A 15,346-nucleotide genomic window follows, 5' to 3' on the forward strand; every position below is an offset into this window, starting at 1 on the left:
AACTAAGCCAAAAGGAAAGTTTAAAGTTTCTTTTCTGTCACTTTCCTCCACAATTCATGGAACCATTCACCTCACAGTCATTCTTATGTCCAGTTCCACATGTTGTCAACACAGCCATCCACATTTCATGAATAAAGCAGCATGACCTCCAGACAAGGCAATTGAGCAGAATTAGCCACAACTAATTGAAAGCTTTCCTGTTTACTTTAAAGTGCTTATCTCTATCTGCTTTCAAGATGTAACAGAAAATTCATAAGACTAATCCTGAAGTGATTTGAGTAATAAGAAATGAAGAACAAAGGTAAATATAGTTCCAGATGGGGGCAATTGTTTTCTTCCTTTTAGAAAACTTCAATAACTGATCTGTCCATCAACTATCTGTCACGCAAGTAAACTACATGAAGCATTTTAAGAGGACGGGAGTATTCAGCAAGTTTGTTCAGCATGAACATTATCTCCTGTAGTCACAATACCTTTCTTAAACCCACAAAGCTCTTGCAGAATCAAGATCAAGAAGGGCATAAATTCACAGATGTTAGGGTTGGAAGGGACCTCAGTAGGTCATCAGGTCCAACCCCCACAAGTGAGTGGTGTGTCTTTCTTAGGGCAACCTCTTTCATTCAGCCAACTGTGTAGCTGGGACAATGCGAGGCAAGCTTTCAAATGGGTCCGAGGAAGGACATCTTGCATTTGAACGCTTGTCGAACTAGATCCCGGCTACACAGCTAGCCTCATGAAAGGGATCACCTTCAGCTAGCCTTGCCTCCCATGCCACTTCTGGACCAGCACCCTTGAATGCCCACCACCGAGAATCCAGCTAGCCAATGTGGCAACTTCCCACCAAAAAGAAGAAAAAAGACTTGTCGCTTGAGGATGATCTCCCAGTTCCCAATCAAGCCACTACAGTGTTGTTTTCTTTCTTTTTTCCTTTTAAATCAAGCCGGGCCTGACATCACTGCCAACCACCAGCTCTCTCTGGAGTGAACAAGTTGTAATAACCCCGCTTCTTTTGTTTGCAAAGCTGCCAGTGTCCGACCCCGGCCTCCTTGCTCTTCTCCCAAAGCAAGGGCACAAGGCGGGGCCCGCGGCTTGCAGGAGCTCCCGGCTCCCTCCGGGGGCACGGCGGGACCGCGGGGCCGGGGGCTTCGGGCAGCACTGGAAGTGGGGGTGAGGAAAGGAGCCACCTGTGCGTGTGTTGGGGGAAGAGGCAGCCCCCCCCAAGCCCACCAACAAGTGTGAAGCCCCGCCGGGATACTCACAGCTGCACCCCCGCGGGCGGCAGCCGCTCGGGCGCCCGGCTCAGCTCCAGGCGGCTGCAGTCCAGCAGGTCCCCGCGGCAGCGGCAGGGCGCGGGGCAGGCCGCGGCCCCCGCGCGCCACGCCCGCAGGCTGCACAGCGCCAGCACTAGCACCGGCACCGGCACCGGCACGAGGCGCAGGCGGAGGCGGCCCGACGGGCAGCGCATGGCGCAGGCTGCCCCGGCAGGAGCTGCTGGGGCCGCGCGGAGGAGCGAGGCGCTGCGCGCTGCCCGCCGCTCCGCAAACTTTCCCCCTCCTCCGCCCGCCTCCGAGCGCGGGGCCCGGCCGGGCCCGCCCCCTGCCCCTGCCCCGTCACAGGAGCGGGAGGGGGCAGCGCCGGAGCCGGCCTGAGGCGGGGGGGTTGCCCCCCACCCCCAGGAGCCCCCTGCCTCGCTCCCTCTCGTCAGTGGGGACTTGAACGGCTTCCTAGAACATCTCCAGTTTGTCTCTGTGATCTTCCATCGTTTTATTACAAGTGAAAGCAAACTCAACACCAAGCCTGCGCTTCTTGGCATCTCTGAGGGCTTGAGCTTAGCCCTGCTCCCTCGGCCCTCCTGGGCATCAGCCAGGCATAGGGGCATGTGCGCCCCCCGAGATTGGCAGTGCGCCCCCTGTGAAACACCCCCCCCCCCCCGCCTCCTGCCACCAACACCCCTGGCGGTCCAAAGGCGGTCTCCATCACCAGCGCTGATGGCCGCATCTGCAAGCAGTCGCCGACCACTGGTCAGCGCTCCCCACCTGACCACCGACACCGCTAGGGCTGCCTACTGGAGTCCCCTGCTTGCCACCACCATGCAACCGCTGCCCCTGCCTGCTGGCAGCCACTGTGCCCCACCCCCAGCCTCCAGGGACATGCAGCGTTCATGCTCAAGGGGGCTGGCTTGGCCTGCACAGGAGCAGCCATGCCTGCCTCAGCCCTTAGCATGAGCCTAAGAAGGGTCCCCCAGCTAAAAAACCACCGGAGAGCCAAATCGGAGGCCCCCGGAGCCAGAGGTTGCTGGCTGAGGCCCAGCGGCAATTGTAGCAGTTGCCTGAGGGCAGCAGGGGACAGCTGACTTGGCTGCAGCACCATGTGGGCCTGACTAGGCTGCCTCCCTCTTGGGAGGTTCCCCCACACCCCCCACAGCCACAGCGATTCCCAAACTAGAAAACTTCCTACCTTGGAGAACTCAAACTTCACCCAAGTTTCCCAATGCCTAACATAGGGTGTTTGTGCTCGAAAGAGCTTACAAAGAACTTTTTTCCAACTAGCTGGTTGGTCTAATACATGGTCACATCTACCTGAAGAGCCTTGTCCCCCAAACTAGAAACTGTTTGCCCCGCTTTCAAAGAATGCTGCATCCTGGCTAATGAGCTCTGCCACTGAACAGGGCAAAGCTAAGCTGCTCTTCTGGGAGCAGCAACTTGCTAACGCAGTTCTGCCACCACCAACTCACAGAATCACAGGCAGGCATAAAGAAGCAGGGTTGGAAGGGACCTGGTAGGGTCAATTAGTTCAGCACCCTGCCTGAGGCAGGATTGTCCCTATCCAAACCATCCCATGCAAATCCATTGGTCAACCTCTTAGTAAAACTACCTTTTTTTTTGCAAAAATATTTATTTCTCTATATATAAATAAAAATACATATATATCTTCACCTCCAACACTCTGCCAGGTGGCTCTTGTGCTTCACTTGGCAGCTCAAAGCACACTACAAACCTGTTACGCCGTTTGCACTGCTTGACAGCGCACCCATCTCTCTACCTTCACCCACTGCCCTCCTCAGAGGGTCTAGTCCTGAAAAAGTCTATGCCAGATCCGTCTCCACCAAGTGAGGACTGCCATTTATTTTCTGTTGTCCTCTTCTGTCTTCCTGTTAGTAAACCCTGACACAATACAGGACATGACACCCTAATCTAAAGGTAAAGCTGGGGGAATCACAGCAGTCAACATCCTACTGCTGCAAAGGTAGCTAAAAATATGTTCAATGTCTTGAAAGAGGCTTCTTGACCTACAAGGAATAAAATAGCAACCTTTGCTGTGTCATCTCTTCTCAGTGGATGCCACAAGATCAGGGGAGCCATGTGCAAAGGTTTAATCTCAGCCCCCTGCTCTTTTCTAGCAGCCAAAAGTCAATACTATTGCTCAGTTCATAGCTACATAGTTTTCAGTGCCCTGACACAGTCCCTTGACAGGATGCTGCCAGCTGCAGATCCAGGATCACTTTTTTTCAAATTTGAGTCCTCAGGGACACAGTGACCACATTCCAGACTGTCCTGGAAAATCCTGGATGTTTAGTTCCTTTTACATGCTACTGTGCTTTAGTGACCTCTCCCTGATATTACACCAGTTAGTACAAGTTAGAGCAAGGCTGTGATGTCCCAGCTTGCACAAGGGGCTGACCTTGTTCCTGAACAGCCCTAGCAAAGCTGGGTCAAAAATAATTATATGCTTAAGTCATAATTACTTTTTCCTCAGATGATGCCTGCTTCATCCTCTATATACAGCTGGATGCTGTGGTAGAATGAGGCAGGGATGCAAAATAAACCCATCCTATTCACTAACTGAACATTTGAACATGATTGCTCACTGCAATTTCTCATGCCTCAAAGTAAACATTCATTATCACTCATGTTCTGTATTTAGGCCCTAATCATTTGCACAGACTCTACCCATTCTCATTCCCACAGCCAAGCACTCAGGAACCCTTGCAAATGATGTACTTCTCCCATACACCTGAACACAGAGTTGTCAACTCAAGATCTGATTACGGCTTTGCAACTAAGCATCTTTGGTTTGTTCACATGTCTGATGCAGGGCACTGCCAAGACTTGCTTGTTAACTAAGTCTTTCTAGCTCCACCTAAACTCCAGGAAACAGGTTAGAATCCATTTTTTAAAGACTCACTTGAAATGGTTTTAGCTGGTGTGCTTCTGGTGTCATTGTAATTGGAACAAAAATATATTAAAATGGCTCTCCAAAACTATTTTCTAAGATTCACTAAAAGTTATTTCATAACCAGTAACTAAGTTGGTTCAGCTGACACCATTTTAAATAAAAATGCTCTCAATCCAGCTGTTTTTGGAGTGTGCACTGAAAAAGCTAGCCAGAAAGGAGTTTCAAAAGCATCCACCATTGGTTGAATACTGCTTCTATTGAAATCAATAGGAAAACTTGCACTAGCATCAAAGAGCCTCAGTTTCATACTCTATACCAGAGGCGGGCAAAATGTGGCCTGCGGACCAGATGCAGTCCACCAAGCCATTCTATCTGGTCTGTGGGGCCTCTAAAAAATTTAGAAAATTAATATTAATCTGCCCTGGGCTGCCTGTCATGCAGCCCCCAATGGCTTGCCAAAACTCAGTAAGCGGCCCTCTGCCCAAAATAGTTGCCCGCCCCTGATCTATACAGGTCTGCGACATCACCATACTTTGACACAAGTACATCTAAACGTACCAGTGTTAATTCTATGGGTTAATATTTTTTTCACTAATCTGAATTCTGAGACTAGGATTTTTCTCTTTACACTATTTCACTAAATTATCAAATATGTTGTTAAAAGCAACACTATTATGAAAATCTCAATAACATTATACTACATTTCCCAGAATGCACAGTTAAGTGCCTCTTGTTTGGGAAAACTAAGCTTTTCTTATCTTCAGGGCTGGATTAACATATAGGCAAACTAGGCTCATCCCTAGGGTCCTAAGTGAAGTTGTGCTTATTTTACATATTATAATTATTGAGTGAAAAAAAGTAATGTAAATATACAGTATTAAGTAGGGGGCCACCCCTTTGTTTACCTAGGGCCCCATAAAGGGTTAATCCAGCTCTGCTTATCTTGAGTGTTGGCAAGGGCAATGACTCATAGATAAGTAGTAACAGAAGCATTAAACTGTCAGTTTTAACATGCAAAAGAAAAATAAAAGCGAAACATTTTGTGCCTATTTTATCATACCAATAAATGATGTATTTTGTGTAAGTGTGAACTGTGAAAAAGGAAAAAGAAGTAGCCCAACTGAGGAAAGCAATCAGCATAACCAGGGCTTAAAATGCTGAAGAGGACAAGCCTTAATTATTTTCTGAGTCACTAAGCAGGATTTAAAAGAATCAATCCACAGGTTTAGGAAACTTTATACAGCCGAAGTGTTAAGAATATGTGAAGCTTCATAAATTGAATAAGGTTAAAAAATTAAGAAAATTGTTCATTTGGACTTTGCTTTCTCCTGAATGCTAGTTAAACATATTATAACCTGTAAAAATCTGTATCTGTTAAGATAGGGCACAGGATCATGAGCATTTGTTCACACAAGGAGTTATCTTGGAAAACCCTCAGGGCCAGTTGAGACAATGCTGTGTCTCAATTAGCTAGCACCCTACCCCTCAAGCTAGGGGGAATCTCCCTCTTTTCAATTAATTTACTGCTCAGTCTTGATTGCTTCATGAGTAAATAAAAGAGAGGAGAGAGTTGTTGGGGCTTTCTTTTGTCAGCCGCCTGGTTCCAATGGGATTCTTTCTTTTCCTTAACAAGAACTATCTACTGTAACAGGTCCCATTTGAAAAACTGTGCCCTTATCAAACTGAATTGGTTCAAGAGTCTGGGCTAGGTGGAAATGTGGGAAAAACTTTGAATAGTGAAACTTTCACCTTGTTAGTTGGAAGCTGAATGATTTTCTAGGACATCTCAAGTTTGTTTGTGTGATCCTTGATAGTTTTATTTAAAGTAAAAGCAAGATCAAAACCAAAACTGCATTTCTTGAAAAGCACTTTAAATTTAGACAGGCTAACTTCTACAACATCCTTAAGTATTTTTTTCCACATTAACTCCTTCAAATAAAGTAAATTAATATACTGCTGTCTTGTAACCTAGCTTTAAGAAGACAATCTAAATCAGACAGATGTTGGCAGATATTATTTTTACTAATGTTAAGTAGAACCAAGTTTAAATACAGTAAAATAGTTGCCCTGGATTAAATCAAGACCATACTTTGTGGCAACTGATATATAATGCTTTTGATATAACCATAAATGTTTGAGGCATATAAATTAAACTTAATGTTTAGTCAGTTTTCAAAGGAATGTTTACTGCACTATGAGAAGCTGTTGCTGCATGGCTAAATCTGCTAGCATTCATGTCAGAAGGGCAAAAGGAATAGCCAGTCACATCCGCCAAAAGATTGTATTCTCTATGGCAATATATATGGGATTGTGCTTCCCAATATACACTTAGATTACCAGCTACCCTGAATATTAGTCTAATCGTTTCCAATAGTTCGGAACCAGCCAACAACATTGATCATAAGAGCATAATGATCCTTTCACTAGTGCATCTTGATTTGTAAGGAACATTATTAACTGGTACTTTAGGTCACAATCCAAAGGACAAAATCCCTAGACCCATATTATTTACTCAGACTGTGTATACAGCCTATTCAGAGGAAAATTGTTCTAACAAGAAGATAACAAAAATGAAATTGTTTCCGTTCCTGGCCACAGCTGGAGAGTGGATGGGGCAATGGAGCCCACATACGTCTTCAGTTGAAAAATAAAAACAAGCAACCACTACTACCCTCCGATCCATATGTGCTTTTCTGTGAATGGGGGAGGAGAAGTCTCATATACACAAAATACCCTGCAGCAGGCTTTAGAGGGGCTTGCCCCAAATACCTGTTCTGGTGTTGCAAGAGACCCTTAACCACACCAGAGGTAGAAAACCCTATTTATTTATGTCTCTTTTATTTCAATCCATATTGTGGTCCTCTAGATTCCCATATCACGAACCTTACTACGGGAAATGACTGTAATTAAAGGGGCATTTTTTTCTCTCCCTGTTGAATATATAAATGCCAATTGATCCTAGTTTTAGTTTATAATAGCTCTAATACCTAGTGGCCATTTACTGCAATTGCTATGATTACTCATTGCAATTTTACATGCCCATGAGGGAAAACAATAAAATCTTCTTAAATAATTTCCTAGTAATTGTGAATCTCTTTCTAGTTTGTCATAAGTCCATGGTGAATGTCCCAAGGTACATGTGGAAGTCTCCTTTTTGGTAGTAATTATACTTGACTATGTGATCCAAAACCCAACCGTGAAAACCAAATTATGCATAATTTGAGTGCACTGATTACAACCAGAAAAACCATATGAACTCTCTCTGAAAGCTTTGCCTAAGGCAGAAAAAGTTCATCTTTTATAGGATTCATCTAAACACAGCGTTTGCCTCCATTACAAATAAACTTGAACATCCTAAGGCAATCCACATTTAGTAAGGTTTGTTAATTTTTTCAAGTCATGTCTTGCATATGGTTAAGTGGGAAGTTAAGTGCATGATTGGAGGGTCAATTAAACAATCAACATTTACAATTATGTAACTTCAAAGAAGAAAAAAGAAAGCTTAGTTTTATAAATCTATGAGAAACACTTAATTTGAAACCTAATCAATTTAAATAAAAATAAATTACAAATAGTTTCAGAAAAGCGCTACCTCAATTAAAACCTGATCATTCTCTTCTACCAAGCTCTATTTTATAATTAACTTTTTGTTAAATAAATATTGTGCTGTAGGAGATATCATAAAAACAACGGAAGAAATGGACTAAAGCTTGGATCCAAGCTATGAAATCAATGGGAATTGATCAGAATTCAGGCCTAACTCTATATGAAGAAACTAGCCACTTGCCCATCAAGAAGGCTGGTTGGGAGAGTGGGACAGTGGTGGATGGGGACAGAGCACTGCCATCCACCACCCCACGCGGCTGCTACCTCCAGCGTCACTGGCCTGCTGCCCCCGGTCCCTGCCATCATGGCAGTGCTCTGCACTCAGATTTGGTTGTTTCACTAACCAGAGTGCTCCAAAAGCATTACAGATAGACAGATAAACTAAGCCCTTTATTATATATGAATAAGTGAAGCTAAGGGGACAATATTTTCTCATATACAAACTAGATACATGTCTACCTTTCTCTCCTCTTTCAGTTACAGTGTTGGAGTCCTGTCAACTGTGCAGTTGCTCCAATAAAAGATATCACCCACAAAAATCCTCGCCTCTCAATTATAGTGTGGCAGGCTTGCTGGCAGCAGCCCAGCTCACTTACTTGAAAAGGACTCAGAGTGATTGGTGGGGCATTCCTCATCAATCAGGAAAGGCAAAGTGAAAGGTTTGCCCTGCCCCTACCCACAGGTGAGGTGAAAAGATGGACCAGAGAGGGGACTAGTCATGTCTCTCTCTGATTGGTCCATTTCCAAGCTGGGGGCAGAGGCTCTGAGGGGGATAGAAAGACAGCGTGCCTGGCATATGGGTGACTTTGATAAGGGATGTCGAAAAGGGCTGAGAAGAGCTGGCAGAGCTGACCAGCAGAGTGGAACGGTTGCCCTAAAAGACACCTCGCTGGACAGGGACCAGCAAGTGGCTGCGTCCCCAGCCCTGCCATGGAGTGCAGCAGTGGTTCATAGATTGGTGCATGGAGGGTCCAGGAGCGGGCCAAGACCCCAGCGCTGCACAAAACAGCTCAGGTCTCCAACCCCTGCACAAGACGGGGCAGACAGTAGCCAGGTTGGTTCACGGAGAGTCTGGGTGTGGACCAAGACCCCAGGAGTCACACTGGGCAGTGTGGGCCCTCAACCCCCTGCACAAGGCAGGGACTATGGTGCACAGGACAGTGCACAGGGCCAAGAGGGCCATTGGTGCATGGGATGTTGCACAGAGCCAAGAGCGGGCCAAAGGCAGGGAGGGCTCTAGAGTAGTTGAGGGCCCTTTGCAGAGGGAGATGCTTTGCCTCAGGAGACAAGAGCAATCGTGTCAGGCCCCACAGGAGTTGTGAGTTGCCAGGGAAGGGGATTCCTACAGGGCAGGAGAGCCCTCTGTTTGGTGGCAAGCAGCTGGGGGGAAGCCCCCTGAAGGAAGAGGATTCCTGGGTTGAGGCCCGGCCAACTGCGTGATTTAAGCAGGATTAAAGAAGTGTTCCTTAGAATATCAAGGTATTCCTTCTATCATTCTCCCCCGCCCCCCCGCCGCCCCATCAATTCTTTCTGGGGCACAGCTGTTGCGCCCATGAAGCCTGCTTTTCCTTGCTTTTCTCCAAGATTCTGCATCTTACTGGGTCTTATTATTTGTAAATCCTGTGCTTATCCATTTGTAAACCTTGCATGTATTATTGTATATGACTGTATATATATGTTTGATGAACCTGTTACGAGTATTTAATCACTAACTTCCTACTGCTAGCCCTATTACTATTCATTGCCTAAACCAATCCCAGAGTTATCCCTGAGGGCCCCCTGAGTGAGGAAGCAGGGCCTGTGGTTCCACTCCAGAGGGCCTCAGAGGACAGGACCCTGAGAGTGGGTCAGGGGCTAATAGAGTGTATTTGCATGGATGGATAGATAGATAGATAGATATTGCACCTAGTAAATGTATTTTATGTATATAATAATATTGTAACTTTTGTATCTTATTACAGTTGTACATTGTTAAGGTCTATCATGTGTCCTAGCTCTGCTCTGTAGGGAGAGGAGGAGAGCTGTACACAGCCAAGCGGCTATGCCTCCCACGGTGCGCCTGCACCTGCTGATGTCTCTTCATTTGGAGAATGGGTACATAACTGAGTACTGCCCAGGCTATAATAGTAATGCTGTTTTTAACAGTAGTACACAGAACAATTTTATTTTGTTTAAAATTGACATTTCCCACGTAACACCTAGGGTTTTTTTGTCTGAAAATGCAGCCCTTGTGGAATATGTTACATCAACTAGATGAGCTTTAATAGGAATCTGTATAAAGCACTAAACTTAGGAAGGAGGAAGTCAAATGCACAAATACAAAATGGGAAATAACAGGAAAGGCTGCCATGAGACAAAATAGGAGCTTAGAGTTAGGGGATCACAAACTAAGTATGTCAACAATGTGATGCTATTGCAAAAAAGGCAAATCCCATTCTGGCATGTATTAATAGGAATGTTGTACAGGAGATAATTATGCAGTTCTACAAAGTTAGAGGATTGAGTGAGGCTTGAGAAACTGTTGTGTGTTCAGTTTAGGAAATAGAAGACTTAAGGTAGGGGAGAATGGTATGGTAACAGTCATGTTATCAAGGGCACAATGATCAATTTTTCCTTCCTGCGCAATAGAGAAGGAAAAGAAGAAATCAATTTAATTTGCAGCAAAAAGATTTAGGTTGGATACTATCAAAAAAAGCTTTCTTATGTTCTATCTGTTAAAGTGGTGAAATAATGAGACAGATTACCCACTACCTATCCACAGGGATGCTGTAAACACTCCTTTACTGGAATTTTAAAAAACAAGTTAGATATAATATCTGTTTTATATCAGTGATTCTCAGTCAGGGGACCCTGCAGTGCCTTGAGATCCTTCCAATGGTGTCACAGGATGCCACGCAATGTTAACACTGTTAGATGTGCAAGCATGCAAACTTTTTTAGATATACTTGATCATGGTATTGTGCAGGTTGCGGTGTCAAACATCCAGCCCACTGGCAAGCCAGGGACTTTGAGAGTGGGATCTATGATGGAATCTGTTTCTCTGGGGCCCCACTAGACATGGCCCGTGGTGGCAGGAGGGAGTGAGTGAAGGCTGTACTGAACCAGTCCCTGCTTGCCCCGCAGCTGTTTGGCCTGTGGCCACTTCTTCTACCATATCTAGCACTGGTCCCTGCTTCTGCTGCTGGCCCAGCCACAGCTACCCACAGCCATGGTCTGGATCTAGCCCAGGGCATGGGGTGAGTTTGACACCCCTAAACTAGATGTTCTCCTGAAGTCCCTTCAAGTTCTGCATTTCTAACAGTGTGGATAAATGCATAGAATATTTGAAGTGCTTCAGATGCCTTTGGATCACTCTTAAGGGTGAGTGAACAGACATCCATGCCCTTTGAAGCACTCAAAAAATAGCCTGGATCTGGTTCAAGGAGCCACTATGAATGGCCAACCAGACTACTAACAGATCACCAGAAGTTGGCAGGGGGCATGGCCAAGGATGAGTGGCCTGGCCTCAGAATCCGGGGTCCTTGGGCTCCTATAGACATTGCAATCAGTAACCAGAGTGAAAGCTAACACAGTCCTGGTCACCCTCCAGCCACTTCATGTATTGTCATTGTTGCACTCCCAGGTCATAGAGTGCCAGCCCAACCGCCACTGCCACTGCATGCCCTACAGTGGAGCCAACACTGCCACTGAGTTCCCTGTGTTCTGTGCCACCTCTGCATGCCCCATACTCTGTGCTACCATCACTATGCACCCCATACCAGAGCCAGAACCAGAGCCAGAGTTGGACCTGGTACCATGTGCCCCATGCTCCACACCATCGCTGTATATCCTGTACTGCATGCTAGAGTCAGAGTCCAAGCCTGAGCCAACTTTCCATGCTCTGCATACCACACCACTGTCACATGTTCCATGCTGGAGCTGGGGCCAGCACTGCTTCCCCGTGCTCCATTCTGGAGCTGCCATTGTCACCATAGCCACCATACATGTCAGTAGCAGCAGTTCCAGTTCTGGTGTGGGGCACAGTCAGAAAATCAGGGCCAGAGGCAGGAGTCTAGATAGAAACTGAGCATTAGTTTTCTTGTGTGGCCTGCTGGGCACTAAAAGGTAATTGCATATATAGGTATCCAGGGGCAGCTGAAAATAGACTGTTGGCAGACAGGCCCACTCAAGCAACTGGGGCTAGCTGGGGGCTAATTAGTTAGCTTGCTACCCTGAAGAAGAAGCAGATAAGGCACTCTTCAAGGAGGTGACAAAATTATCCAAAGGTTATGAGATTGTATTGATGGGAGACTACAATTTTCTGGACATCAGATGAAACACCAATTGTCAAGCCAGTTCCTAACTTGTGTGGAGGACAATGTTCCCTCTAAGGTGTAGTGGTCCATGAGTGCACTGCTTTGGTCCAGGAGCATGTTGCTTGTTGTGAAATGCCCACTGGGTATGAAAAAGGAGTGTGCCACATAGACTTAACTTAGAGTTAGCTTTTCTCTGAGATGGCCTTGAACAAAGGGCCAGCGTTATTCTGAAGGCTAACTCCAGATTGAAACAGGAAGGCCAAGCAGCAGGAAAATCCCTGACCTGGATTTCCAAAGAGTGTACAGGCTGGTGGGGTCAACCTGGGAATGCACCCTGCCCCAGGCACCAGCTTTTCCAGCAGAAGCCAGGCCCCCACCCTCTTACAAGGCTGGGAGGAAAGCTCCTTCGGTAGGTGTATATATACTGAGGTCATGCTTGCCATGACTTAAAAATGCTTGAGTGACTTGGAGTGATTTCCCCGCATCGGAGGTGCTCTGACAAGTTGAGGGAGTGTGCTCTTGGCTGAACTGTGCAGGCCAAGCCTCCTGAATGCTTGGGAGTCAAAGATCCCATGCTGATATATATATATATATACACACACACACACACACACACATATATATATACACATATATATATATAGATTTTCTGACTGTGCCCCACGCCACTCCCCCCCTTTGCAAATGAAGTCCGCCTCTGGATGAGTGCCAAAGTAGGCAATTGCTTTCAGCCTACCTCAAGTTGAATCTACCCCAGCCCCCGCCCCTGCCTCACCTCAGGGAGAAGCTGCTGCCTTCCCTGTGCTGTTCTCCCTCCCCACAGGGATGCCAGTGCAGTGAAGAGTGGAGCAGAGTGGCCCCCGCACAGCTGAGTGGTAAATTACCGCTGGTAAGGTGACCCACGCCAGCTCTGGTGCCTCCACTGTGTTCCACGCCCAAAGTCTAAAGGAAGTCGCAGCCAGGCTGCACGGCATTAAAAAGTTTGTGCGTGGAAAGATTTTTTATTGTGCGCAGCCACACACACAGCTTAGTGTCCTTGGTGAAGGACAACTTATTTGTTTCAGAAGGTTGAGGATACAACTAGGAGATCATCTATCTTGGATCTTGTTCTGACCACAAGGGAAAAATTGGTTGAGGATGTGAAGTGATGGGGAAACTTGACAGTAAACAATCATGGTAAAATTCAAGGAAAAGCAAAGAATACAGACAATGGAAAAATGGGCAAGTCACTAAGAAAGTATGCCAGGAAACAGCAAAAACCTGCAGGGACAAAATCAGGAAGGCAAGAGTAAAGAATATGTTATACCTGGTGAGAGAGATTAAAGACAACAAGAAGAGGTCCTATACAGATGTTGGCCAGACTAGGAGCAAGGAAGCTGTGGTTCCACTGTTAAACAGCCAGGGGGGACTCTTAACAGAATATGCAAGGATGTTGGGGCTACACAACAGCTATTTTGCTGCAGTCTTCACAAAAAAAGTCAATGATTATGTGGATAAGGAATGGGACAAGATGAGGGATGATATAACAAGAGATAGACAGAGAGCTTTTGATGGGTCTGAATGAATTCAAGTCAGTAGGGTCTGATGAACTTTGACCTAGGTGTTGGCTTAAAAATGGTATTTAAAGGTTTGCTTTTTGGGAATTGCTTGTAGGTATAGATATATGCATTGGAAGGGTTTAAGATGGGCAGCAGGGGTTAACTGATTTCTAAAGAGCTTGGGTCTCATGAACAAAGTTTCTCACAACCTTGAAAGAAGACATGCTATCTAACACAGCAAGGCCAACAGATGGACACATAGCCTACATAGTTTAAGAACTGAGGGGGCATGCCATAACATGAGATCACAGCCTTCAAGGCAGACAGATCGTCTAATGCCAGAAGGACACATAGTCTGGAAAACAGTTTGGGAACTGGGAGCATATATCATACCGTCCCATAACCCGAAATAAAGTGAAACCAGCTGCAAGACCCCAGAGCAGAAGTGGGGCCTGAGTCCCGGTTTTGGGGGAACAGACCAAATTAGGAGAAGGCCTGGAAAGACCAAATTAATATGTGTTCATTTGATGAGCTTCTGGGGTGTACTTGGTAGCCGTGTTGGTCTGAGACAAAAAGCCATACAAAAGAACTAGAACTCTTGGTTCCAAAATGATGCCTTTTATTAGACCAACTGGAAAATGGTAAAAAAAAATGTCCTTTTCTGCAAGCTTTTGGGATCAAAGTCCCTTTGTCAGGCTCTGGGAAAAGTGTAGATGGTATAAGATGGTAAAAAGTCCCCATGGGTAGGAAATAAACTTCATTTTTGCATAGAGGGGGCTGAAGATGGAAGGCTGTCCCTCTGGGTCCATGAGTGTCTTTGTGAGCTGTGTTGAATAGCTCTTTGATGTGTTGATCTGGTAGAATTCCTTCCCTGGAGGTGTCAACTGGCAGGCAAGGAAGCAAAAAAAAAAACTTCCTTGTTGTTCTGCAATGAAGTTTAAAATACAAAATAGGCTGAATTTGGCATCTTCCATGTTTCAGGGGTGTACTTGGTAGCCATGTTGGTCTGAGACAGGAAGACATATAAAAAAACCAGAACTCTTGCAGAAAAGGACAATTTTCTTGCCATTTTCCAGTTGGTCTAATAAAAGGTATCATTTTGGAACCAAGAGTTCTAGTTTTTTTGTATGTTTATGATGAGCTTGGAATGTGTTGATGGCACAGTACGTGGATGTGTGACCACAGAGAGACAACCGACTGAAAGAAAGAGACCTAACTGTAGGTATATACCATAAACCACCAAATCAGGGGCTGGAACCTAATCTGGAGTTTGCCCAAGAACTGACAGAGGCCGTGCATGCACAGAACAGTGACATCCTGGGCAATTTCAATTATCCGGAAATTTCTTGGGAGGAATGCTCAGCCAAGTCGGATCAGTCACGTTCCTTCCTGAACTGCATAGAAGAGCTCCTTCTAGCTTAGGAGGTGCAGGGACCAACCAGAGGTAATGCGCTTCTAGACTTAATCCTGGCCAAAGGAGATGACCTGGTGACTGACTTAAAAATATAGGGTAGCCTGGGTGACAGTGACCATGAAACTATCATGTTCACTGTCAATCGCCAGGCAGACAAATCTGATAGCAGGGTTGAAGTCTTGGACTTCAAAAATGCAAATTTCAACAAGCCTAGGTCACTAGTAGGACAAGTGCTGCAGGACTAGGGACCAAAGGCAAAAGATATGCATGAGGAGTGGTCACTCCTTAAGGACATAATCTTTGAAGCACAAAGGAGA

At 45.8% G+C, this 15,346-nt stretch overlaps 1 protein-coding gene across 3 annotated transcripts in view; it reads right to left on the bottom strand.

Annotated features, from left to right (window-relative positions):
• Positions 1 to 1,556, bottom strand: part of LRIG3 (leucine rich repeats and immunoglobulin like domains 3) — a 64,349-nt gene extending 62,793 nt beyond the window's left edge. For all 3 annotated transcript variants that reach the window (XM_090042414.1, XM_090042412.1, XM_090042413.1), the window contains exon 1: positions 1,260 to 1,556. In XM_090042414.1, coding sequence (XP_089898540.1) covers positions 1,260 to 1,465 — 206 coding nt within the window. In that variant the 5' untranslated portion in view covers positions 1,466 to 1,556. The remainder of the gene's footprint in view (positions 1 to 1,259) is intronic.
• Positions 1,557 to 15,346: the final 13,790 nt, after the last annotated feature.

Source organism: Crocodylus siamensis, chromosome 4 (genome assembly GCF_052110815.1).
Source record: "Crocodylus siamensis isolate JL-2025a chromosome 4, ASM5211081v1, whole genome shotgun sequence".
NCBI classification, from domain to species: domain Eukaryota; kingdom Metazoa; phylum Chordata; order Crocodylia; family Crocodylidae; genus Crocodylus; species Crocodylus siamensis.